At 37.2% G+C, this 25,395-nt stretch overlaps 6 protein-coding genes across 7 annotated transcripts; 2 read left to right on the forward strand and 4 right to left on the reverse strand.

Moving 5' to 3' along the window:
- Positions 1-2,843: 2,843 nt before the first annotated feature.
- On the reverse strand, positions 2,844-5,368 carry LOC103404471 (uncharacterized). Its single transcript, XM_029097439.2, has 7 exons — positions 5,003-5,368; positions 4,584-4,678; positions 4,353-4,470; positions 4,109-4,227; positions 3,700-3,886; positions 3,450-3,593; positions 2,844-3,335 (listed from the first exon to the last, which is right to left on the reverse strand). The coding sequence occupies exons 1-7, from the start codon at positions 5,276-5,278 to the stop codon at positions 3,045-3,047; spliced, it is 1,230 nt and encodes a 409-aa protein (XP_028953272.2). The 5' UTR covers positions 5,279-5,368; the 3' UTR covers positions 2,844-3,044.
- Positions 5,369-8,414: 3,046 nt separating this feature from the next.
- On the reverse strand, positions 8,415-9,457 carry LOC103425835 (early nodulin-like protein 20). Its single transcript, XM_008363938.4, has 2 exons — positions 9,161-9,457; positions 8,415-8,903 (listed from the first exon to the last, which is right to left on the reverse strand). Exons 1-2 carry the CDS (start codon positions 9,330-9,332, stop codon positions 8,557-8,559), a joined length of 519 nt encoding a protein of 172 aa, XP_008362160.3. The 5' UTR covers positions 9,333-9,457; the 3' UTR covers positions 8,415-8,556.
- A 2,025-nt stretch (positions 9,458-11,482) lies between these two features.
- Positions 11,483-13,323, reverse strand: LOC103404479 (early nodulin-like protein 17). Its single transcript, XM_008343396.4, has 2 exons — positions 12,877-13,323; positions 11,483-12,129 (listed from the first exon to the last, which is right to left on the reverse strand). The coding sequence occupies exons 1-2, from the start codon at positions 13,049-13,051 to the stop codon at positions 11,792-11,794; spliced, it is 513 nt and encodes a 170-aa protein (XP_008341618.1). The 5' UTR covers positions 13,052-13,323; the 3' UTR covers positions 11,483-11,791.
- A 2,104-nt stretch (positions 13,324-15,427) lies between these two features.
- LOC103404478 (chorismate mutase 1, chloroplastic) lies at positions 15,428-19,312 on the reverse strand. The gene is made up of 6 exons (XM_008343394.4): positions 18,829-19,312; positions 17,635-17,860; positions 17,463-17,549; positions 16,366-16,509; positions 16,103-16,195; positions 15,428-16,011 (listed from the first exon to the last, which is right to left on the reverse strand). Exons 1-6 carry the CDS (start codon positions 19,008-19,010, stop codon positions 15,772-15,774), a joined length of 972 nt encoding a protein of 323 aa, XP_008341616.1. The 5' UTR covers positions 19,011-19,312; the 3' UTR covers positions 15,428-15,771.
- Positions 19,313-20,628: 1,316 nt separating this feature from the next.
- LOC103404477 (pentatricopeptide repeat-containing protein At3g29230) lies at positions 20,629-23,706 on the forward strand. Of its 2 annotated transcripts, none has more exons than XM_017324279.3 (2): positions 20,629-22,624; positions 22,882-23,706. In XM_017324279.3, exon 1 carries the CDS (start codon positions 20,786-20,788, stop codon positions 22,601-22,603), a length of 1,818 nt encoding a protein of 605 aa, XP_017179768.1. In that variant the 5' UTR covers positions 20,629-20,785; the 3' UTR covers positions 22,604-22,624; positions 22,882-23,706. The 2 variants fall into 2 exon arrangements, with proteins under 2 accessions (XP_017179768.1, XP_017179767.1); XM_017324278.3 differs by having other exon boundaries at positions 22,896-23,706.
- Positions 23,516-24,696, forward strand: LOC103404476 (uncharacterized). Its single transcript, XM_029097230.2, has 2 exons — positions 23,516-23,733; positions 23,823-24,696. Exons 1-2 carry the CDS (start codon positions 23,622-23,624, stop codon positions 24,581-24,583), a joined length of 873 nt encoding a protein of 290 aa, XP_028953063.1. The 5' UTR covers positions 23,516-23,621; the 3' UTR covers positions 24,584-24,696.
- Positions 24,697-25,395: the final 699 nt, after the last annotated feature.

The following is a 25,395-nucleotide window of genomic DNA, read 5'->3' on the forward strand; positions in this document are numbered from 1 at the left end:
CAACGGCGAAAAATAATTGTATTAATGCATTTCATGCGAATTCGATTTTAGAAGTCCTCCTCCATTCTACAAACTAACAATTCGATCGTTAAAAAAAAAGGAGATATTTCTCCAAATTTAATTTTTTTTAGATGTGTCTTTTTCAGTTTAATTATTCTTCTAAACAAAAAATTCTCCAAAACCATATTTTAATTTTGTATTTATCATTTATCACCACCCTTCTTTTTCTTTTGTTTTCTTGAGTTATTTTCCATGCGCAGCCACCACAATCATTTTATTTTGGCAGCCAATGCAAGCAACCGGCAATGTGTTCTGACTTTTCGACATTTTAAATTAAAAAAGAAAATAATAAAAGTAATACACGCTACGCTTCCATTTTTTAATTATTTATATTTTTACACGTATAATTTAATAATTATCAAAACATTTTTTGGTTTTCTCAACCGACAAGTAAATGAAGTGCTGCCGCAAAGAACATTCTAGTAGTCATATACATTGAAGAAAATTCGAAAATTGACATTAATATTTTAATAATTTGATAAAAAAAATATTTTGTTAATACATACATCTACGTGTGGAATGTGGATGCTTAAATTAACTTGTTGACGTACGCAAGCTATGAACATGAATTAAAATTTGAAAAAAATGTCAATTTAAGAACAGCTGGAGTTGCAAGTGGCCCTTTATCACAGTAGTGGAAATGAGTAAGATGTGAAAAAGAGAAGTGTAAGAGGTGAAAATGAGAGTACAAAAATCCCATTTAAAAAATTTAAACTACATGACAATGTATAATCAAGTTTGCAATTCTAATTATGAAAAGAAGAACTTGAACTTAGGTGCAGAGGAACCCACGACTCACTTTAGCATGACAATGCATAATTGAGTTTGCAGTTCTATATATGTCACATATGAAAAATATTTGGCTACTTAAGAATGAGTAAAAACTTTTACTCAAAACTCTTTGAGTTCGAATCACATGGTTTTATGCTTATAATCAGGGGCAGAGGCACTCTAAGGCCACCATAGGCCAAGGCCTACCCTCACTAAGTATCCCCCAACTAACCTTTCTAAATAATTATGTATTATATTTGGATAAACTTAATATTATACTTCTTTTAGTTTACACAAAACTCTTAATTGCTATTCACTAATAGTTAAAATAAGAAGTCTCTTTTTCTTTTGAATCCCAACAACACTCGTCCTAAAAATAAATTTACAATCTTATTTTATAAACAAATCAATAGCTCTTAAAATTAAAATCTAAAGTCTAGTTTAGTTTTATCAAAAAAATATTCTTTTACATTGCCAACTAAAGAATAATAAACTTTGAGTTTCTCCTTCTCCACTTCTTGAAATTTTATATATTTTATCTTTGCTCTCTTTAACTTTTTACTAAATTTTTAAAATTTCATATATTTTGTTCACCAAATTCCCAATCCATAATTCTCATTTTTTGTTCGAAAATTCCCAATCTATTCTATATTGACTGGGAGTGATGCTATAGATAGCTTCTACTTGAGCCATATTTTGTGACCACATAATTGTATAGTACTTAATGGTTGGACTACTTCTTTAAATAACCAAATAAGGAATCCAATCATCAACGGGGTCACATTATGTGGTTTCTAAAATATGGTCCAAAAATATAGTATCCCTAGCATTTTTCATTGACTTGAGAATGGAAGGTTAACTTCGACATAGAAAAAACATTTAGAGCCTCAAAAATAATTAGCTCACAACTCCAAGCATGCATTATTTAATTTTTTTCACATTTATGTGAGGCCCCTCCTCACCTAAAATCCTGGCTCCGCCACTGCTTATAATCATAACCATTTACATTATGAATCACTCTGTAAATATCATCTTTGTCAAAAAATAAAAAAATAAACTAAGATCGTTTAGTCAATTTATTATAGCAAATACATAGATAGTTCGTAATGCTTTTGTCAATTTCGTGTATCTATTTTTATACAGTTCAATAACTAAACGACTTTATTTTTAATTGATTTTTTTTGTAGAAGCAATCTTTATAAAATAACCCAGAAGTATAAAGTATGGCAACTGTACACACTCCCATACCAGTAATAGAAGCAGAAAGGTGGGACTTGGAGTGGTTGCATTAATCTTTGGTGGGGATCTTGGATTTTCATACTTTTGGTGGTTGGGGGCAACAACGGCAACAACGGCGAGGGGACATTATCTCAAGATTTTCAACCAAGTTGTGCTTCATCATATCAGTGAGTGAATTACAACATGAAGTCCCCAACACGTGCTGCATATTGTCAACTTGTACTAATTTTTGTGAAGAAATATTTATTTCTGGTTCAACAAAATCAAAGTTGTTTATCCACAAATTTCACTTTTCCTTTTCCTTTTGAAAAAAAATAAAAAATATTTAACGACGAGGATAATACTTGATTCCTTCTAAAAATAGGAGCTCCTACTTTCCATCTAATAATAGTTTGACATGCGAATAGAGATTTTCCTTTCTGTGATTTTTATGGGATGTTTACGTATACATGTTAAACTTTGATTTATAGGAAGGATGAATGACTCTTTGCAGGGAATGAGCCAAGCAATGTCCCAATAATATAAAGTTCGTTTGAAATTGCTTTTAAATGGTTGAAAACGTTTTTAGTGAAAATGTTTTTGGAACCAATTCTTTGTCAAAATACAAGTAAATCCTAAAAAAAAAAAAACACTTGAAGTACTTTTGGAACCAAAAATATTTTCCTTAAAAACATTTTCAGTCATTTTAAAAGCACTTCCAAATGAGCTCATAAACTAATGTAAATTTCCTTTAGGAATTGACATATTGGGAAAGATTCATAGACAATTTCACCTTTCTTCTAAAAATTTACCTTTTAATGGCAAAATGACATACAAAAATTGTCTCAAGACTTTCGACTCTTCAACTACTTCAAGGCTTCAGGCAAATACAAATTGGCTCATCAAATGGGGGTTCTAAAGAACGGTGCAAAACCATCGATGGAAGAATCCATTGCCCTTTCAAAAGGTATGTCTCTACGGTGGAGATGGAGTGATCACATTTTAGTCTCGTGGAAGTAAGTTGTGGAGACGGCCTGACCTTCAACATCGTAAGTGCGAACCAGTCTCTGTCTCTTGCCAAGTCCCTCAAGCCAACAGAACTCCAAATGGAACGACAACGATTCTGCAACATTGTTTCCTACCTCGCACGGGCATCCCATGTACATGCCTCCGGGCAATAGAGTCATCTGATAACCTCCGTTGAAAGTAATCAAGTTGTCCGACTTGATCCCCGTCCAAGGCACATTAGTTGTAACATCACCCGCAGCGGAGGTGGAAGTGATGCCCTGACATAATTTATGAACGATGAGAAATGAAACGATGAAGAAAAGACTCAATGAGGCATTCTGATTTTACGTTTCATGTTCTCTCAAGAGGGATTTTCTTCGAGTGGAAGATACCTGAATAACGTGGCCATTATCATCCATCTCAAGTGTTGCTACTATATCAGCTTCAGCCATTGTTGATCCATAAACACCACTTCGTTTTGTTACGGAGTGACCTTTCCACGTACCAAGAAATGGCACAATCCTGTCTGTGTTTTCCTGAGACCATTCAAGGAAACTTAACTATATGCATCACACCGAAAAACAAATACGCAACTATAAAAACCAAAATTTCGTTGATACAAGCCTTCTTTGTGAAACTTACCACGTTATTGTCGAGGGCAGGAGGAAGAACTGCGCCATCTCCTCTTTCCTCCAGGAAGATGAGAATCATTTCGATAATGCCTTTAGGGTCCATGATGTGGAAAGCTCTTACTCGCATATCCTTCTCTAGTGAATGCAGACAACTTTCACATACAATAGCAGGACGACGGGAAGGGAGCTTTAGATTTCTACACGATGAACAAAAATTGAAGAGGACAGAGATCAACATATTATAATTATGAAAGTAAAGAAACAAGAAGCTAAATAACAAAAAACATATTGACGAAATGCACCTTAATTCATCACACCAATGGACAAGAAACATGTTTTATACTAAGTACTATAGTCTCATTGTGTATAGTTACATCGGTGAATCATAAAGAGCGTCATCTGACGGAGGAACCACTCACTTTGGTGATTCTTCACCGGTGTCATCTTCCCCAAGAACGCCCTGTCTCAGCACTGTTTCTAACATGCCAGCGGTCTGGTACCTTAGCGAAAATGCTTTCTCATTGGGGAAGAAGCCAATCTGCAGACTAATCACAACGGATGTTCAACGGAAAACAATTCATCACAAAACTTGTTTCTAAGCTATATCTTAACGGGGCAGAAACCGATCAGTGATCCAATCCCCAAACACTCTGAAAACCTCACCTGCTGATACTTGTCCACCGTGAACATGTTCGTTTCTTTAATTTTGTACTCCGCCCACTCCACCTCCTCATCTAATTCAGAAAATGAAGTGCTTGATGGAGCTTGTTTAATATATAATCTGCAAAGCACGATATCATTAAACCATCAGAACAAACTAAACATGCTCACTAATATTCAATAAACAAATTTAATTTCGACCAATCATAAACTTTTCGCTTATCCGAAGCTTACGTTTGAATGAGACTGATGAGTTCATCTTCCCCATAAGAGCTAGCTGCAAGCTTTGTACTCACTTTATGCAACAGATTCCCAACAGTATCAAATTGCTAAAATATCACTCGAACTAATTAATAATCTGAACTAATCAAACACCAGAATTCATATGATTCCTGTTATCTGAACACACATTATCTGTTTGGCTACCCAGAAAATGCAGGAATAAAAATTCAATCTTTCATTAACTAATCCCAGAAAACCAAATTAAACAACAACCCAGCAAGATTTACATGCATTTTTCTCAGAAAGTTGAGAAAATTTCAGTCTTGCCAAACAAAACATAAAACAAAATCCCATGTAAATTTTTCATTTTTTTTCATGCGTTTTCTCAATCAAACACATCCCAAATTTTAGAGACCAAACCAGTTACTTACAAAGAAGGAACCTTGCCAATTTCCCACGTTCAGATTAACGAAGCCGCAAAGATTGTCGATGCTCATTGCTTCCTCGCTGGGCTTTCGAGCTTCATCTTGGACTGCGGTGGAAGAAGACAAGTTGGAAGCTCGGATTCCGGGGCTCCGGATTGTAGCAATGGAGCGAGAAAACGGGTTCGTGGTGTAAAGGTTGGTGGGTAGGAGTTGGATTTTGTTGAGGTTTGGTGGGTTGGGGATGGGAGGGAGTGAAAGTGAGTAGCAGTAAGTGGAAGCCATGAAAGCAAACTGTGAAGAGCTCAGAGCAGAACAGAGGAGAAGACGCTGCGCTGTTTTATCATCTTATCTCAAAAATGGGCTTTAAAGGCCCATGCTTTTTTCCCCTATAACTATTTGGGTAAAGCCCTCTTCAAATCAAAGCAATAACATAGGGGTGGTTCGGTATGGGATCCCATACCAAAACCCTTGTCCCGATTCCCAAATCTAAATTTTCGGGAATTTCAATTTCGATCCCGATTCCAAACCAAATTTTCGGGAATCCCAATTTTCGGGAATCCCGAAATAGTTTCGGAATTTCGGGAAAATCGGGAATCCCAAAATAGTTTTGGGCTTTTGGGCTTTTGGGCTTTTGGACTAAAATTTGATATGGTATTTGGGCTGCCAATCTGTTGAATATAACCATATAGACACAAATCTTTTCTTTGTTTTTGTTTTTTAAGGAGAAATTTTGCTAACTAACTAAAACATGAAATGACATAGAGTTCTCAACGAATAAAACCATAACACAATCTGTGCAGTGTGCAGTGTGCCAATCTGTGCAGTGTGCAAATCTGTGCAGTGTGCCAATCTGCCCAATCTGTGCAGTGTGCACAAATCTGTGCACAATGACAATAGCACAAATCTGTGCACAATAACAATAGCATAAATCTGCCTATTCAATTTCTACTACAAATGCATGCAATAAAAATAAATTAAGTAACAAATCCAAAAGCAAAAAAATTAGTTACAAGCCAAGGTTTTAAAATAAATAAAGTAACAAACCCAAAAGAAATACGAGCCAAAGTTTCAATAATTAAGTTACAAACCAAAAGCCAAAAAGCAAAGCTTAAAGTTTATGAAGATTGTTGGCCTCTTCGGCCCCTTCGGCCCCTAGATCTTGTTGATGCTTGTGGTTGCTCCCTTCTTGTTGGTACTTGTGCTCTTCCCCTTAATGTTGATGGTTGAGCCATTCCCCTTACAATGGATGGTCGTGGAGGTAGTGATTGATTTTGACGTTATTGAACTTGAACTTGAGGTAGTCGAGGAGGTGGAGGTGGCATTTCATTTTCTTGTGTTGTATTCTCCTCACCTCCCAAATTAGCCGTACCTAAAACAATAAACCACAAATCATTTACATTGAATTATAGTCTAATAGATAATAAATACTAAGAAAATAAAAGAGGAAATTAAATTGTTTACTTACTTCTTTCTAAGCGTTCAAGCTCTTGGTAGAAATGGAATTCGTCAAGTGTAGGCTCCTTGTAGAAACAAAATTCCTTTCCTCTAAGCCAATCACTAGTACACACTAAAGCCTCAACCGTTTTAGGTGTTAAGGAAGTTCTAAAAGGATCAACAACTCTCCCACCAAGACTAAAGGCATTCTCACTAGCAACGGTGCTACTAGGAAGGGCCAATACATCCTTAGCAACTTTACTAAGAGTTGGATATTGAGCACAATTTCCTTTCCACCAATCCAAAAGATTGAAACCCTCATATGTTAGGCTTTGATGTGGATCATTGAAGTACATATCCACTTCATTGGCTATCTCATTTTGTTGTGCCTCCGCTCTCTTTCGTTGGATCTTCTTTGCCATCCTTGAAGCTACATCAATATCTACGATCACACCCCCCACATCATCTAGTACAACACTCGATCTTTGCTCCACATTTGAGGTAGCACTACTACTAGTACTACTAGTACTACTACTACTAGGGACCACATTTGAGCTACATGTTAGTTAAACGATGGGGGCAACTTTCATTTGCGAACGCAATGATGATACATTTATCTTGTGAAATATTTCCAAGTAGAAACAAGTAAATGGGTAAAACACGACATAAATTTGGAAGAGAGATTTTAAATGAGCTTATAAATCTATATGTATTCAATGGAAGTCTACGGGGTATAGATTTTTAAAAAGTTTATAAAATTCTATGAAAATCAGAGTATATTCACGTTTGAAGTAGTTCATAAAACTCCAAATGTATTCAATTATGATTGGGTTTTAAAGTACGTTTCCAAGGAGAAACAAGTAAATGGGTAAAACACGACATAAATTTGGAAGAGAGATTTTAAATGAACTTATAAATCTATATGTATTCAATCGAAGTCTAGGGGGATATATTTTTAAAAAGTTTATAAAATTCTATGAAAATCAGAGTGTATTCACGTTTGAAGTAGTTTATAAAACTCCAAATGTATTCAATTATGATTGGGTTTTAAAGTATGTTTACAAGGAGAAACAAGTAAATGGGTAACACACGACATAAATTTGGAAGAGAGATTTTAAATGAGCTTATAAATCTATATGTATGCAATGGAAGTCTATGGGTATAGATTTTTAAAAAGTTTATAAAATTCTATGGAAATCAGAGTGTATTTACATTTGAAGTAGTTCATAAAACTTCAAATGTATTCAATTATAATTGGGTTTTAAAGTATTTTAATAATAATAAATTTTGATGGATTTAGAGGAATTTTATAATGTTTTTGATGCTTGATAGAATCAGGCCTCAGCCCTTATTTTTTTTAATGATTTCACCAAAAATTCACGTATATGTTAAACTCCATGAATTTATAACTATTTTAAAATATTTCAAAATCTCAATTGAATACAAACCATTATCCATTACAACTCATTAAATGGTTCACAATCTACAGAATGAGAGATTTTTCAGTATGCCGAACTATGCGGTACACAAGTATAATAATATAATTGTTTGAAAACTAAAACAAATTCTAATCAAATTAAATTAACACATGATGTATCGGCCTTTGTTCCCTACACACTGAAATAATTCTCTTACCCAACATATTTAATGAGTCGTTTGTTAATGTTTTTTCCGTTTCAAAATCCCCAAATAATCTCTCTCGCCACCCACTCTCTGCTGCTGCTGCTCTCTCTCTCTCTCTCTCTCTCCCTTAAACAAAGTAGAACAAAATAATACTACATGATACATCGCTTTCTCTCTCAGACATAAATTTTCAACGCTCAAAGATCTCAGCGAAGTCTTGTTAATCAGGAGAAACCATTACAAATGGTTCTTGCTAGAAAAAGGAAATAAAAAATAAAAAATAAATAAATAACATGCCAAGCATTGGGCAAGCTTAGAAATTCGCAAGGGATAAAGAACACCAAAAAATTGCAAATTGGAGTTGAATCTGGGTATGAAAGTTCAAGAATTTCATTCAATTCAAGGCTACAATTAAATGCCTTGCATAGCCTTGCACCCAAAAGAACATACAGAAGATCCTGATCACCACCACATATAATTCGCTTTTATATATAACTAACTAGCTAGAGCGTCCACATTAAAGCTAAGCAAAGGGCAATGGATAGAAACAACATCTCAGCGGCGGAGGAGGTTAGTGAATTTGGAGGACAAGCCACACTTGTAGCCGGAGCAAGTGCTGGAGCAAGTTCTGGAGCAGGTGGGAGCCCATCGTGGACAGTGAGATAAAGCTTCATGCCATGCCAGCAGTAACCTCCGCCGGAGAGGAAGTAATACGGCCTTGCCTCTGTGAGTTGATACACATCTCGCCCTCCCCGGGTTATGTTCTTTATGAAGCCTTGATCATTGCAGTTCTCGTAGCTCGTCTTGTTCACCTCCAGAACATTGTAGTACCTCTTGTCAAAGTTGAATACTTGAAAACAAAGCAATGTATGCTCAAAGTCAGCAACTTCTAATGCACAACTAAAGGAAAAAAAAAGGGACAATCTCAGACCAACAAAACTGTTTCCAATTATGCAATTTTATCTTTGCTTTACAAACGAACAACGTTTTGGTTGCGCCAAGGCTCTTATTTCTCAATATAATTTATCAAAATTTTGAATTGAGAATTGTTTTAGAAGATGTTAAATACACATATATTTTGTGAGAGAGAGATGATGACAAACGTACTGAGCCATTCGCCGACGTAAACCTGTTCATTTACCGCCCACTCAGTGTAATTGACGTTCTGATCCCAACCCTGTTTGCCTCCCACCTTATGCAGAATAGCGGTTGCAGACGCCATTAGCCACCCCATCGTTATTACTACGGCCACCATCACTCCCGAATTCATCATCCGCATCGCTTAACTTCACACACTAATGTCTGCTTTCTCTGTAAACCCTAATTTATAACTGTTTGGCAAATAATGGTGATGGTAATGGTGGTATTTATTCGGAAGGTGAAGGGACGAATGGTAATCTGCCTCGAGAGGAACGTGGGGGTTTTCTTTTCGAGCTCAAAGTACGAGGGTGTGAGTCAAGATTACGTAATGGTTACTTACACACTTGCATGAGAGACACGAAGGCTTTTTGGTTTATTTGGGTACGTGGCATGAGGTGATTGGTGGTTACAAATAATTTGGTGACATTGGTGGGGTCCAAGTCATCTCAACTCCCATCCTACAAAGAATGTTTCAGAGCAGTTACAATCGTTACACTTGCTCGACTGAGACTGACTGACTGATTGAATTTGAGGAGATTTTTATTATGCTGCATAAAATATGTATGAGAAATGCTAAAAAGATTCTTTCAAATGTGTAATTATTTATATAATTTCTCTGTCATTTTAAATTTTTTGCACAAAGTTTTATTATGTTGGCATAAAAATTAACGTTGAACTGTGAGGTCGTAGAAAATCTATAAAGAATCATACCTTGAGTGTAAAATCATAATTTTTGGTTTCAAACATCCAAATAAGTTACCATATCAAAATTAATAGCAGGCCTAAAAACCTTTAGACTTATGCTCAAATTTGAAGAATAATAATTGATTAAAATAAAATCAAAAGTTTTGGTTTCCAAAAATCCAAATGAATTATCGTATCAAAATTAATAGCTGGCCTAAACGCCCTTAGACTTATGCTCACATTCGAAAAATAATATGATGAAATGAAAGGACATTACAATTATTTTATATATTGTTTAGAAGTTTTTAATTGTATTTCACAGTTTTTTAAGAGTTAGGTTCTTCGTCAAGTATACAATTACATAAATTTAACAGTCAAAATTTTCAGAGTAAGATACCACGGAGTGTAAGAGAAGGAGAATTTCTGAAGTTTGGGAGTGTTTTGATGTTGGTATTGTAACTGGTTCAGTGCAGAACAAGGCTTGTAAGGGGGGGGGGGGGGGGGGGAAAGCAAGCAACCTGCTGCAAAGCAAACAAACAGATTCTTAAAATTTGATTTTGGTTTGATTTTGAATTGATTTGAAGAGAGAAACTAAAGAAAAGTAAAAAAAATTAAAGCCTGCCTAAATTTTTTTTTTAAAAAAAGCATTAACATAAAGCATAAGAGATAGAGAGAGGATGAACTTGTACTGTATCAAATAAAGGAAAAGAAGGAAGAATAAAAGCAAATTTGATCCTACAAAGAAACAAAGATAGCAAGAAAAAAAATTAAAAATCTAAAAAAAAGACAAAAAAAAGTAAACAGAAATTCTGTTTTAAAAAAAAATTGAAATTACTATTGTTAAGAAGACGGAGAGGGTGAAAAACTATTACATTGATTTAAGGGAGAAAGAGTTTCGAACCTGAGACTCATGAATAGAAACCCAACACCTTATCCACTAGAATATTGAACCATGCGATGGGTAAACAAAAATTATTTCTTAACAATACAATACTTTGAACCACTCTAATGTATAAAAAAAAATTTGGTAAGTCTTCAATATTCCGAACTACTAGGTAGTCCAGCTTTATATTCATTCGATTAATAAGTAACCAAAAATAATTTTTTTACAATTCAATCATAACCATCAATTTTCCGTACTACTAAGCAGTCCGAACTATTGAAGAAAAATTAATAAAAAACTGAGGTCAGACTTGTAGAAAAAGGACGGACACACTGCCCTTACATGTTACAACTTCTACAGAGCAAAATGAAATCATGCAAAAGGGATAATGCCCCATGTGCACCTAATTCACCTATTAGATATGACATGGAAGTGCAATGAGAACAAATGAGCCCAAAGAACCCATGCCTTCTTTTTCATCTTTGGTCCATAGGTTCGTATGCTCGTGTGATGTGGATTTAATGCAAGTTTTCTTCTTGTGGGAAGCTCGAAACGACGAAAAATTCTACAACCGGTTGTATTATTACACTTGATGTACAAAAAAACCGTGTCCCCGGTAAATTGAAAAGTATCTCCAAAACAACACGCTGCTTAAAGGCTGGATCCAGCTCCATGATTGGAGGACCGCGAAATAAGTTACAATTAATTTCAACAAACTTCCGTAATCAACGCATATGAAGATCCAATAAATAAAAAGTATTAAAAATCATCCAGAAAAGAAAAGAACACTTGAAAATTTCCTCAATCACAACCACTGTCCTCTTTCTACTCCATCAAGGTGAAACTAAAACAACACCAACAAATCACAAAACCCCCAAAAACCAAAAGAAAAATTAAATCTAAGTAAAGTGGATGGCAATCTCAAGTTGCTTCCCAAATCAATGGCTCAGCTTACTTAGCTAGAAGAATTGTCTAATTTTGATTTTGATAATCCTCACTGTTTAGCGAATAAGTTTACGGATCATATGCCTTCACAGCCGAACCAAAGCGTCCCACATTGCGCCAATGGCGAAAACCGCAGACAAAACAAACTGGGATCTGAGGGAAGGTGTTAGGACGCTGCTCTTGCTCTTCAGCGGGGCAGCTTTGGGAGGCGGAGGCATGTTTTCGACCTTAACAGCGATCTTCATGCCACCGTAGCAGGACCCCTTGCTACTAATGAAGTAGTAGTGCCTTGTCACGTTCAGTGGAACCACGTCTCTTCCGGCTCCCGTGGTCCAGTTGTGAACGGGATGCTCGGCATTGCACGAGACATAGTTGGTCTGGTTCACCTCTAGAACATCCATTTGGTTCCTATCATAAACAAAAACTGGAGGAAAAAGAAAAAAAATTTACCAACTGGATAAAAATATAAGGTTTTCTTCGTAGCAAACTAATCTTTGGTACTTATTTTAAGTTTTCGTGTCGTGCAGGGTGACATTTTAATAAGGAAATGATTCCGCGCACTCTTGTTTATTTCCGGATTTCCATATCTTCTACCACCCTTTAGAACTAACCAAAAGATACACAAAAATATGAAATTAAATTGAACTGACATTGGCTTTTCTTCACAGCAAAAGCAAAGAGGAAAACAACTAGAAAAAAGTTGCAGATCTGAGATTTTACATAAGCTTTACACATCAAGAGACAAAATTCAGAAAAGCTCCTTAATTGGTAATCTGATTATATTCAAACTGTATATAACAAACTTAAGTAAAGCAACCCCATATATAATTTGAATAACCAAACTTGTAATCTTTGCTTCTTTTTCTAGCAATTTTCAGCAGGAAAAACTGAATTTTAACTTAAGCTTTACACATCAAGAAACAAACTTATGGAAAAAATGCTTTTCTTTAGTCAAACAAAAATGGAAAAGCAGATTTTAAGCTCAACCCATTAAGCAATTTTCAGATCTAACACAATAAAAAGCAACATCAACAAAAAAAAAGAGCTAAAACAAGAACATTTGAGCTGAGAATTAACTAACAGAGAACCATAAGCATTGACAGAAAAAAAAAAAAAACAAAAGGGCAGAAGCTTAATGGATCTGAGAGAAGAGAAAGAAAGATGAACTTACAGAGCCAGTCTCCATTGTAAAAGTGCTTATCCTGAGCCCAAATTGTATAGTTGACATTGCTGTTCCAACCCATTTTCCCTCCCACCATAAATCTCGTAGCTGATGCTTCTGGAAGTTCCACCACCACCACCAAGCACAAAAGCACCACCACCGCCATTGCTCTCTCTTTCTCCATTGTTCTCTTACTCTCTCACTCTCTCACAAGCAGTAGCAGTTGCCTTAGAGAGCTCCGTCTAAAAAAGCCGCTTGCTTTTGAGCTTTTTGGGCCTTTAGTTTAGTTGGGGTAGTTTGTTTATATGAGGTTTCGGTTTCCAGATCTACAAGTACCGTGGGCTATTTATCCAGATAATTTGAGTTCCTGTATGGCTGTATGCAAATATTATATTTCTTAATTTGAACTTTTATGTGTGCCTGTGCATAAATGCAAGAACCTAATTGTTATAAATTAATAAAAGATTGAGTGTTTAGTGATTAAAAATAATTAATTTAAGATTCAGTGTTGGTTGATGACAGTGTTCAAACCAGGTCAATGGGACAAGCTTCTCCTGTCTGAATGTGCTGTTTTGCTGCTGTTGAAGTTAATTAGGCAATCTTTGTAAGTTAAATCTTGAGCAAAATAGTGAAATCCAGCTCAGAGTTACTTGTGGGTTATAGATTTCTTAAGAAACCAAACAATGAGAAGCAAAACTTGATGAGGAATTCAGTGTGATTTTGAACCACACAGTTGTGTTGTGATTATATTTACTTATTTTATAATACGTGTGTTTCTTACCTTAAGTTCATGACATATTATGTAATACAACTCTATTAAAACGCATAAATTAATGACACACGTGATCACATTGATCCAGATTCCTCTCTAACACGACATGCCTAAGACGATGGAAGTTATTACAAGTCATTTGTAGCTCAAATGATTGAGAGCATTCAACCTTGCACTCGACGTTGCATATTTAAACCCCTACGATCCCTTTCCGGCCAATACCACTTGCATAAAAATAAAATAAAGAGATTGTTTCTACTAATGACCAATGTATAAGGTTTGGTTAGGTTCATAAAGCGTACGCATTTAAATTTTGTTGGGTGGGAAAAATAAGACCTCAATCAATAGTGTCTTTCCATGTTCGACTAAGATGATTGCAATTGTGACATTTTCATAATAACAAGTAAACCTAAAAGCACATAAGTTTTCCCAAAAGTAAACAATATTATGGGTAAATACGGTTAGAGAGATAGATTATTGGTCCACTCCTAACTACCTTGATATTGTATTAACTTATTCATTTATTGTTAAGTATTAATTTTTATCATAAAAGTAACTTATGCATTATATTTTTTCAGTTTCCTAATATGAAAATTATATTCAGCAAATGCTATCTGCCAGAAGGATTTGCCGGCCAATTTTTAGATTTATTAAAGTTTGTGGACTAAAGCAAGATCAAGTTATGCAAAGCTACCATCACAAAAATCAAATATGGTTATGATGGTTGTCGTTGGCACGTTGTAAAGCATGTGCCTTTTCAGCTGCTTTCGCTGTCCAGGGTGTTTTATTTATATATTTTACCAACAAGGACATAATTTAAAGAGTGGTTATCATCAGTGGCGGATTCAGGAAATAATATTAGTGGGTTAGTTAGAATAGCGTGTGTAGTGCGCAAATTTTTTTTTATCAGAAATAGCATGCATATCGCAATTTCATCAAGTCTTGCCAGATCTGAAGTCATTTGGAAAAGCATACTGCACATATGTTAATGTATGCAGGGGCAACACCCAAGATATCCATGGGCATTCACCAAGTCTTGGTAGGCCTAAAGTTAGTTGGAGGGCATGTATGAGACCAACTCTAATCTTCAAAAAGGCAACACCCAAGGTATCCATGGACATTCATCGAAGTTCAGGAGTCAGCACCCAAGGTATCCATAGACGTTTACCGAAGTTCGGGAGGTCAGCTGACGCTCCCTGCCCCTCAATGCATCCGCCCCTAGTTATCATCATTTGAAAATGTTGACTATTTGAGAATAAGAACATGCGAGCACTTTTATTTATAAGCGTTTTTATTGCTCTCCTTTCCCTAATATGAACCTTGAGTCATCAAAGCCTTTCTGACTCAGCCTGGCTCGGTCGCCCTATGCGACTAGCGCTTCAAAAGGCGAAACTCTCGTCGTAGTTTGGCGACCTAAGGGGCCTTTAGTCTTTTGATTGAGTGTTTTTAAGAGAAACACAAGACACTTGGAAGCCTTTGCCTAAGAAGTATTTTCTTAAGAAAACACTTCTATACATAAAAGTGTTTTTAAAATTTTTCGCCACATATATCATTCGCAAATTTGATTGTTAAACCTTCCAGAAACAGTACAAACATAACCTCACTAGCCCTAGCCCTCTTCACTTACAAACTATTTGGAAAATATTTACACCTTGAGAAGTGAATTATGACTAATTTTGAGCACCAATACCAGTCTCTAATTGGGGAGAAAATTTTCGGTATGCCGGGGACACTACCCAACACTAAGTGTAGTAGTATAATTAGTTGAAAACTTGAAAGAAAAACATCTAACCAATAACGAGTTGTATACCTGTCATATTGAAAAATTTCTCCTCACTAGGTGTCTAGAACAACCCAACATTTTTAGCTGGGTGGCACTAACATTCAAAACTTCAGTAAGCTAGAGTGGGCTGCAAAACTTATACATATAGGCTGCAGAACGGGCCTGTACTTATTTTAATCATACAACAATAACATGTCTTTGCCTCCCATCTTAGCATCCACATCAACCAGCAAATAACAGATAAAAGCATAAGCAGCTCCCCATGCTTCTGAAAATAAGCACAATTTATAAAGGCACAAATTTATGTACGCGGATAGTAATAGATATTCAAGACTAGTTTAGCTGCCCTTCAGTCCAACCTTCTTAACAAGTATTCAACTTGAACTTCCTTTGTCATTGGCATGATCCATTCCCCATATAAATCTGCAACCAAGGTCGGTTTTATCTTGTACACGAGGTTGGGACTTTTCTTTTCCCCTTCGTACAATGTCACTTCTTGCCCGTAAGTTTTAGCCTTCATTTCTACCCTCTTTATGATTGCCTCCTCAACCGTCGGAAATGTCAACAAAGCCATCACCTTGTCCCTGTTCTGAAAAATGAAGAAAACTGACTAAGCACACGGAACATCCAAAACTACTTATGACAGAGGAGGACAGAGAAATCCATTCAAGATCATGTACCTGTTCGATAATGGCAGCTTCGTAGGACTTTGGATTGGACTGAAACTTGCACTCCGCAACAAATTTACCATAGTGGATTCGCTTGGACAGAGCCTGCCGTCATAGGACACCCCACGTCAGCATTTAGAAATGCTACTTAAAAAACTACTCACATATAATTACTGAATCTATTAACCTATATAAGAAGGACATTGCTTATTTCGCCTTCCAAATTGAACAAGAAATGGAAGTTGAGAACGATAAGATGGGTAGGATTTGAATACCTGCAAGCACATTGTGTCACAAACAGCAGTTGAACCGTAATTACCATCATCTCCTTCTTTAACCAGTCTTGGAATAATATCTCTGAAGTACATTTCCCAAACTTTGCTGTTTATATTAATTGAGTTGGCAATGGGATGCAGTACCTGTTTGCAAGTCGGACATATATATTCAGAATGAAAGTGGTTGCCACTCAGAAAACCAGAACAACGATTGCCGCTGCCACACAACAATGGTCGTACAAATAGGATAGATGCAGAAAACGGGGAGATAAAGAAAGCTCTCCTATCGGAAGGGCTAGCTCATTGTAGTGAAATTTCAGTTAAACTATGACCGACAAGACATTGTTTCTTTAACTGTTTCCCATCAAGGTCGTACCCAGTGCACAAGGCTCCCGCTTTACGCAGGGTCTAGGAGAGGTGAATGTCGGCTAGCCTTACCCCCATTTATGGAGAGGCTGCTCCCAAGTCTCGAACCCGAGACCTACTGCTCATGGGCGAAGGCACTTGCCATCGCACCAAGTGCGACCTCTAACTGTTTCCCATCAGTGTTAGATTTTTATATGTCAAGTTTTTCGGTAGAATCAAATTTTCTGAATAAATATTTTGTTGCAGATGGATACACATAATTGACTAACATTTTAAATTTATCTAGGAATGTTATAGATCGAGTTATCTCTTAAATAGTTTCAGATATAATTTTCTTCTGAGCAAGTAATACCATGAAAAGACTCCGTTTTCTGTGCTTTAGACCATGTTGAGCTTCACACATCGGCCAAAAAAGAAAACAAAACCTCCATGTTCAACACAACTTTCTCGATCACAATCAGCCCCGTTCAAGTAAGTTATTTACTAGACCTTTTCAAATGTTTCTCATAGTTTGTCCCTTGCAGCCTTGCAGGAGAGGGATAAAGAACGCATGTTTTCAGAATTTTCTAAACTATTAAATATATTCTTAAAATTTTGTAAAAAGTGAAAACAGCCACATGGAGGATGTGGGAGGCCATTGCCATGCCAGGCCTGCATATGGCCTTGCCGTAAAGATAAGCACAAGCTTGGGCATAATCAATTTCATCGTTCCTAATGTGTGTTATATTTACCTGAGGGTAGTGCAGAGGTGGCAACACTGGTTCAGGTACGTCATCCGGAAAGAAAGGATGCTCATCAGGACTGCTGAATCTGCCCACCTAATCACAATGCAAAGTCGATAAGAAACCCCAGAACAATCCTTTCTTCGAGTTTTCTTATTGTCCACATTACGGTTTAACATACCTGGCCATGAAGCTTTTCTGTTTCTTTAAGAATGTGTTCTACCAAGGAGCCATGGAAACACTCAACAGGGAAAGCATTGGGGTCGTATGTAGGCAAATTATGACAGTATTGAGCTCTCTCTAAAAGGCTAAAAATTATGCTATCCTCCTGCCGGATCAAAGAATGTCTTATACCTTCTAGTGTCAAACTATCGGTTTCATCCACCCTTTTCTTCGTAGCCAATGATCTACACAATAGCCAGCCTAGTATCAGAATCTAGCCATAGTAAATTGAAAGCAAGACTCATAATCCATCCAGTAATCAATAATATGCATTTTTATGATGAAAGATGGATTTGAGTGGCAACGAACATACTTTTCTATGCAAAAACATCAAAAAATATATACAGCAAAGACATGCCAGATATCACAACAATCTAAGCTACAAATACTATTTGAAGCAATATATAACACTTCCTGAGAATTTTTATGGTTACATCCAGTGGCGGATCCAGCATTCTTACCCCCAAGGGGTCATAGAAAAAGTTAAATCATAGTACTTTCAAAAACATCTTTTTCAATGTAAACAATTAAGCTATCACTCAACTAACTGGATTACTTGTACTTGAACCAACTTGAAAACTTGAGCAAACGATATTTACTTGAACTTGCATTAATCGGAATACTTGAAGTAGCCTGACTAATTAATCAATTTATCAAGCAAAAGCTCCCTAACAATAACAAAAATAATCAAGTACTTAAATTCTAAAGGGCGACCTCAAGCTAACAAAACTCTCCGCTTTGTGAGGGTCGGGGAAACGTTTATTGTATGCAGCCTTACGCCTTTACAAAGAAGCTGTTTTCACAACTCACCGTGACCTTTCAGCCACAAAGGAGCAGCCTTTCCCAAATTCTGTTTCAAAATAATATTTTTGAACAATTATTTACTCTAGACTTGAGGAAAAAAAATAATAATTTCACGCATCTTATTTGGTGCTTATTAAATAATTAGAGACTTCAATCAATCAATGGAGTTTATGTGCACAGAAAAATAAAAGCATGCCAATTTCCAGAATAACAATACAAAAGCAGAATACACACACACACACACATATCTCTCTCATAAAACCAGAATAACCAGCAGATCCATAAAAGGGCAAAGAAAGAAAATCATAGAACCCAACAAGTTTAGGCAAAAGGGTTGCTGGATTTGTACCCAATGGAAGTCGAAGCAGCCTGGACAGACAAATTTGGTTTCTTTGGTAAGGAGGAATTGAGGCATGCAAAGCTGTTGGATTGCATTGCTTTCAAGGGAAACAAATAATTGGGTCTTGAATTGGAAACATGGGGAGCTGAAAGAGCGGCAGGAGAGGAGGCCATCAGCAGCTTGGCCTCCATTGATGAGAGAGAGAGAGAGAGAGAGAGAGAGAGAGAGATGGGTTCTTTGAGAAATCAGGAGAAAGAATGGAGGTATGGAATTGGGAGAAATACTACGGTGATGGTTGGAAGGGGGAGGGAGGAGGGGGTAGGTGTAGAGGTTGAGTTGGTGGTGGGTAGGCTGAAGACACAAACGAAAGCAAGACCCCTGCACATTATTTTCTGAGACTTTTTGTCGTGATTGGTTTGTTTGGATGTAAGCATGTGCGACACTTGAGTTCCAGTCTTTCCGTTCACGTTGCGGTGACGTTTTAGTTCAATACAGTTTTTCTTCAAATAGAAGTGCATTATTAAATGAAAACGTTACGTGGCTGTGAATTTATTTTATGTCCTTTTTTTTTATTGTAATGGAACTTATGTGATATGTCACAGTTATGATATTTCATGTCATTTACACGCAGTTACATACTAAATATGTGCAACTATACAAAAAATTAATATAAAATACCTTTACTGTGACATCGTGAGTGGGAAGTTATATTACTAATTAAGGGCTCGTTTATACATTCTTTTAAAATGACTAAAAGCACTTCCAAAAGCACCTAAAGTGATTCATGTAAAAATCACCATTTATGTGCTTCTTGGAAGCACTTCAAGTGTTTTTCTAAGATTCACTTGCATTTTTAACTAAAACTTGGTTCTAAAAATACTTTCATAAAAACCGTTTTCAGCAATTTTAAAAATAATTTCAAACGAATCCTAAATAATTATCAACGGTGTCTTAGGTGGATAGAACAAATAATGGTTCTCACATACCCAGTGACCTGCTAAGTTTGGTCTTCATTTTAAATGTGTTTCAGGAACAATTTGAGAATGAGAACAATTTTTCTCACATGGGTTTATATAAGAAAAAAAGAACAAGACAAAAACGACCATGAAATTTCCACTTTCATTCCTAAACTCTTTATCACATGACATTTCGATTTTTATTTGAATTAATGTTTGATTTGTTTAAGCATTTAGTGGTGAAAGAATATAATTGAGTGGAATAGTTAGTAGGGAAGGCAACTAGGACATATGCTCTTCATTGAGTCTTTTCTAGAAGGAAACGTGTTAGATTGAACTATCCTATATTTTGGACATCACTACAAGGGAATTTGGCAACCAAAATTAGTTCATAGTGACGATTTTCACACTCTCATTTTTGTCTGTTTGCACTCGTATATCTTATTTTTTATGTTTTTGTTAACTAAAGAAACAAAGAGAAGTAAGGAGCGCAAACAAGAACAATAAAAATAGTGAAAATCACTACCCTTTACTTTAGGACACTATGACATATCCTAAACTTTGTATTATAAAAAATACGAGCTTGAGAACAATAAATTTTTCCAAGTTTTTGGCTCATATGCTGACCTGGAGTTCCGTGCTCTTAGGTCAGCTTATGAGCCCAAAACCTTAAAAAATCTCTCCTGGAGGATAGAATCGAGCCCATTATTCTGATCAATTGACCAAACTTACGTTAATCAAAATCAATTTGTTTGGATCAAAGCAAATTTGAGTGAATCTAGAGATTGGGCTGCAAAAGCCCACTTATTTAGCTCTTGCAAATTGGGTCAGTCCACTCAGCAACCTCCTCAAATCTCTCTCTCTCTCTCTCTCTCTCTCTCTCTCTCTCTCTGTGAGATGAAAAATCAAATCCTAGCCTCTGCTTCCCACAAACCATAATAACGGCCATGGCTTTTCCACACTGAACCCAAAAAGATCCAAACTTTCTGCTCCAATCTCTCTCTCCCGCCATGCAAATGTGTGTACCAGTTCGATCCCCGTCGTGGGTTTCCCGGCGACGGATCTTAGACCAGAAGCTCTCCGACCTCCACAGATGTACAAACCTCAGCCACGTCAAGCAAGTCCACGCCCAAATCCTCAAAGCCGACCTGCACCAGGACATCCACACGGCGCCCAAGCTCATCGCCGCTTTCTCCCTCTGCCGGCAGATGGCGCTGGCGGTAAACGTTTTCAATCAGATTGATTACCCAAATGTCCACTTGTACAACACTCTTATCAGAGCTCACATTCAGAACTCGCAGACTTCTCAGGCCTTCGCGGCCTTCTTCGATATGCAGATTAATGGGGTTTATCCCGATAATTTTACTTACCCATTTCTTCTGAAAGCTTGTTTGGGCCGGCCATGGCTGCCGGTAGTTCAAATGATTCATGCCCACATTGAGAAATTTGGATTTGGGTTGGATATCTTCGTGCCTAATTCGCTCATTGATACTTATTCAAAGTGTGGATTGATTGGTGTTAGCGAGGCGAAGAAGCTGTTTGTGGTGATGGAAGAGAGAGATACTGTGTCTTGGAATTCAATGATTGGTGGGTTGGCAAAAGCTGGGGAGCTGAGTGATGCACGCCGCTTGTTCGAAGAAATGCCTGGGAGAGATTCGGTTAGTTGGAATACGATATTGGATGGGTATGTGAAGGCTGGGGAGATGAATGAAGCCTTTGAATTGTTTGAGAAAATGCCTCAGAGGAATGTTGTCTCGTGGTCGACTCTGGTTTCTGGTTATAGCAAAGCTGGGGATATGAGTATGGCAAGAATGATGTTTGATAGGATGCCCTTCAGGAACTTGGTTCCATGGACTATTATTATATCTGGTTATGCCGAGAAGGGGCTTGCGAAGGAGGCGATAATGCTATATGATCAAATGGAGGAAGCTGGATTGAAGCCTGATAATGGTGCTGTTATTAGTATATTGGCCGCTTGTGCAGAGTCTGGTTTGATTGGATTGGGTAGGAAAGTTCATGCCTCAATTGAGAGGACTCAGTTCAAGTGTAGTACTCCTGTGTCGAATGCTTTGCTTGACATGTATGCCAAGTGTGGTGTGTTGGATGAAGCATTTAGAGTCTTTGATGGGATAGCAAAAAAAGATTTGGTGTCTTGGAATGCCATGCTCCAAGGGTTAGCCATGCACGGGCATGGCGAGAAGGCTCTTGAGCTTTTCTCTCGAATGGTGAAAGATGGGTTTTTTCCGGATAAAGTTACCTTCATTGGGGTCTTATGTGCTTGTACACATATAGGATTTGTGGAGGAAGGTCTTCACGCTTTCAACACGATGGAGAGGGAGTATGGGATTGTACCTGAAGTTGAGCATTATGGTTGCATGATTGACCTTTTGGGTCGTGGTGGGCATCTCCAGGAGGCTTTTAGGCTTGTGCATAGCATGCCAATGGAACCGAATGCTGTTATATGGGGTACCCTTTTGGGGGCATGTCGGATGCATAATGATCGGGAACTAGCAGAGGAGGTGCTTAATCACCTAGTTAAGTTAGACCCGTCTGAACCAGGAAACTTTTCCATGTTGTCAAATATCTATGCTGCAGCTGGTGACTGGGCAAATGTTGCTAATGTAAGGATGCAAATGAGGAGCACCGGAGTCCAGAAACCTTCTGGGGCTAGTTCCATCGAGGTGGACGACGAGGTCCATGAATTTACAGTTTTTGATAAATTACACCCTAAATCTGACGAAGTGTATGGGATGATCGACAGACTTCGTGTGGATTTCAAGCAATTGAATGTGTCATCGCGGAGTATTAGCAATGGGATAGGTGGATAAACTGTGAAAGACATTTATTTGGTGAGCATCAGCTGACTTAAACTTGGCCAGAAACACTTCTGCAAGTCTCCTAATTGGAAAATTCCCAAGGGGAAACTTCTCACCAATGTTCTTAGATTATAAACTTGTATACTTGTTGATAAATAGAAGGGGATCAATCGTTTGATTTGTTGCTTATGTGTATCAGTAGATTGGAATTAACCTCTAACAATGATCAATGCCATTTATTTTTATCAGTGAGATAATAAGTTTGTTACTGCCTTACTGTGTCACAATAGTACAATTCTTGCAGAGAGCTGGGGAAGTGTCTACAGGTATAGCACCGTATCCATATCACTGCTTGTCACTGCTCTGCCATCAATTCCAAATTTAGGAAATAATATCGCAATCAAACAGCGGGAAAAGGGGATGAGAAAGGATCGCTCTTGCTGATATGCTGTAAGTTGTAACTCAACCTTGAATTTCTTAACGAAATTATGTTATCTTAAAAACAATTGTACATCGAACTACTGTGTTGTAAGCTATTTCATTCACAGAAGAAAAACTTATCTTAAAAACAATTTGCCATGCATTTTAACTTTTTAACATAATAGTGTGTTATTGACTTAGAATACTGATACAGTAACATCCGTCAAATAACTCCTCCGTTCCATCTAACAAGTTATTGTGCTTCAAAGTTTGGTGAGCAAGTGCCCAACAAACAACTGGGTACAAGTATGACACGTCACCCAGATTGGTTTGATTGATTAGAAAATCCCCTTACGCACAAATGAGGAGGAGGTCCCTGTCCTTTTGTGCCATTTTTAAAGTCATATCCACTGGCCCATACTTTGAAAGCTTGCAAATTAGAAAGTAATATCCAACATGGATTGGGATTGGATTAAATACCACCATGTGGTGCACATTTATTCTCACTCATTCAGTCTTTGCATATATTATCAGCTTATATATCAGTGTATGATCTGCTCTTTTTTTCTTGCCATCTGTGAAGCTTTGATCTACCGTCAAAAGTTCATCAATGGAAGCTTGTTTTCTTGCCTCAAATTCCTTCACCAAAACTGTTACTTCTCCCAACAGAAATTTCACTCAATTTCAATCCAAAAGAGTTGGGATTCCATCTTCAATAACATGTAAGTTGTTCTATTGATTTTTTATTTCAAGCAGGGAAAAATTCCATGCTCTTCTTGCATATTCTAACGGGGTTTCTGTCGAATGATAGGTAGCCGCGGGGAGTCATCAACGCCGTCCAACGATGATCACAAACCTTCCATTGATGCAGATTGGCGATCATTCAGAGCAAGACTGGTAGCTGCAGAGAAATCAAGGCCAAAAGAGCCCACTTCAACTTCCTCACTTGATCTTGACACTGTGGTGGATCAGCCTAAGCCCGTCACCGTCGGTGACAAATGGGCTCACGCAATCCACGAGCCTGAAAAGGGCTGCCTACTCCTTGCAACCGAAAAGCTCGACGGGGTCCACATATTCGAACGGACGGTCATTCTGGTGTTGTCCACTGGGCCATTGGGACCGTGGGGCATCATACTCAACCGGCCCTCCCTCATGTCGATCAAGGAAACGCGATCAACCGCTCTGGACGTGGCGGGCACGTTCTCGGACCGGCCGTTGTTCTTCGGCGGGCCGTTGGAGGAGGGGTTGTTCTTGGTGAGGCCCAAAGGGGGTGATGGTGTAGTTGGGAGGAGTGGAGTTTTTGATGAGGTGATGAAGGGGTTGTACTATGGGACAAAGGAAAGTGTGGGGTGTGCGGCTGAGATGGTGAAGAGGAACATGGTTGGGCTTGGGGAGTTTAGGTTTTTTGATGGGTATTGTGGGTGGGAGAAAGAGCAGTTGAAGGATGAAATAACATCTGGTTATTGGACTGTGGCTGCTTGTAGCCCAAGTGTGATTGATTTGAGGAGTGTGGGAAGTGTTGGCCTTTGGGAGAAGGTCCTTGGGCTTATGGGCCGTCGGAAGGTCCGGTGAAATCCATTTGCGGTTGTTGGATTCAATATTGCTAGTATCAGTCGTTCACGTATGTAACAATTATGTACATAATTGACAAGTGTTGATTAATAAGAAGTATGAATCTTATTATAGATCTCACCCTATTTACTTAATGAACAATTGAAATTGTCATGCCAAGCATGATCCTGCGTATTCAATTATATTTATTGAAAAATTTAGAAACAATCTAAAAATAATAAAGTACGATTTTTTTTGTTTTCAAAGGAGAACTTTATTAGAGACTAATTGTAACGTTTACATCTGCGAGAATATGAAAAAGAAACTCAGGACCATAATCATTCATTCAAATTATTTTGTTCTCCTAATTTATAAATTAAAGTAATAACATCAACTCCTCTTTAAAAATGAACAACTGGATAAGTGGATAAACTAAGTTCTACATTTCCACAAGTTATATGGATAAGAACACACAATGATGAGATAGAATCTTCTGCACTCTTTTTGTATGTGGTCACTATGTGACTTATCATTCATTGACATGTGTGAATAAACTTAACTCTCTTAACTTTATTGTCATAAATTTAAAACGTATCAATAAATAATAGAGGTCATAATAAGACCACACACAAAATGAGTACATAAAATTTGATTTCCACGAGGATGGTAATTTGAATTAATGACTTATTTAGTAGATGTAACATTGTGATTTGTTGATTAGCATGGTATTTAACATGTCAATTTGTAGTAATATTGTGCACAGAAAAAAAAAAAACCAAAATGCAAATATATTTGAATATTAAGGATGAAATTAAAATTAAATTTCCAAAAGA

This window comes from Malus domestica, chromosome 17, assembly GCF_042453785.1.
Source record: "Malus domestica chromosome 17, GDT2T_hap1".
NCBI lineage: Eukaryota > Viridiplantae > Streptophyta > Magnoliopsida > Rosales > Rosaceae > Malus > Malus domestica.

Excerpts from the sequence above, each read along its gene's own strand:
- LOC103425835 (XM_008363938.4), bottom strand. The coding sequence starts at position 9,332 with ATGCGGATGATGAATTCGGGAGTGATGGTGGCCGTAGTAATAACGATG. Across the intron at positions 8,904-9,160 it reads TTACGTCGGCGAATGGCTCA|TATTCAACTTTGACAAGAGG; the intron begins GTACGTTTGTCA and ends TTTGTTTTCAAG.
- LOC103404471 (XM_029097439.2), bottom strand. The coding sequence starts at position 5,278 with ATGGCTTCCACTTACTGCTACTCACTTTCACTCCCTCCCATCCCCAAC. Across the intron at positions 4,679-5,002 it reads ATTGGCAAGGTTCCTTCTTT|CAATTTGATACTGTTGGGAA; the intron begins GTAAGTAACTGG and ends GTGATATTTTAG. Across the intron at positions 3,887-4,108 it reads ACCGGTGAAGAATCACCAAA|AAATCTAAAGCTCCCTTCCC; the intron begins GTGAGTGGTTCC and ends TTCATCGTGTAG.
- LOC103404476 (XM_029097230.2), top strand. The coding sequence starts at position 23,622 with ATGGAAGCTTGTTTTCTTGCCTCAAATTCCTTCACCAAAACTGTTACT. Across the intron at positions 23,734-23,822 it reads GATTCCATCTTCAATAACAT|GTAGCCGCGGGGAGTCATCA; the intron begins GTAAGTTGTTCT and ends GTCGAATGATAG.
- LOC103404478 (XM_008343394.4), bottom strand. The coding sequence starts at position 19,010 with ATGGAGGCCAAGCTGCTGATGGCCTCCTCTCCTGCCGCTCTTTCAGCT. Across the intron at positions 17,861-18,828 it reads GCTGCTTCGACTTCCATTGG|ATCATTGGCTACGAAGAAAA; the intron begins GTACAAATCCAG and ends GCTATTGTGTAG. Across the intron at positions 16,510-17,462 it reads CACCTCTGCACTACCCTCAG|GTACTGCATCCCATTGCCAA; the intron begins GTAAATATAACA and ends ACTTGCAAACAG.
- LOC103404479 (XM_008343396.4), bottom strand. The coding sequence starts at position 13,051 with ATGGAGAAAGAGAGAGCAATGGCGGTGGTGGTGCTTTTGTGCTTGGTG. Across the intron at positions 12,130-12,876 it reads TTACAATGGAGACTGGCTCT|TTTTTGTTTATGATAGGAAC; the intron begins GTAAGTTCATCT and ends TTTTTCCTCCAG.
- LOC103404477 (XM_017324279.3), top strand. The coding sequence starts at position 20,786 with ATGCAAATGTGTGTACCAGTTCGATCCCCGTCGTGGGTTTCCCGGCGA.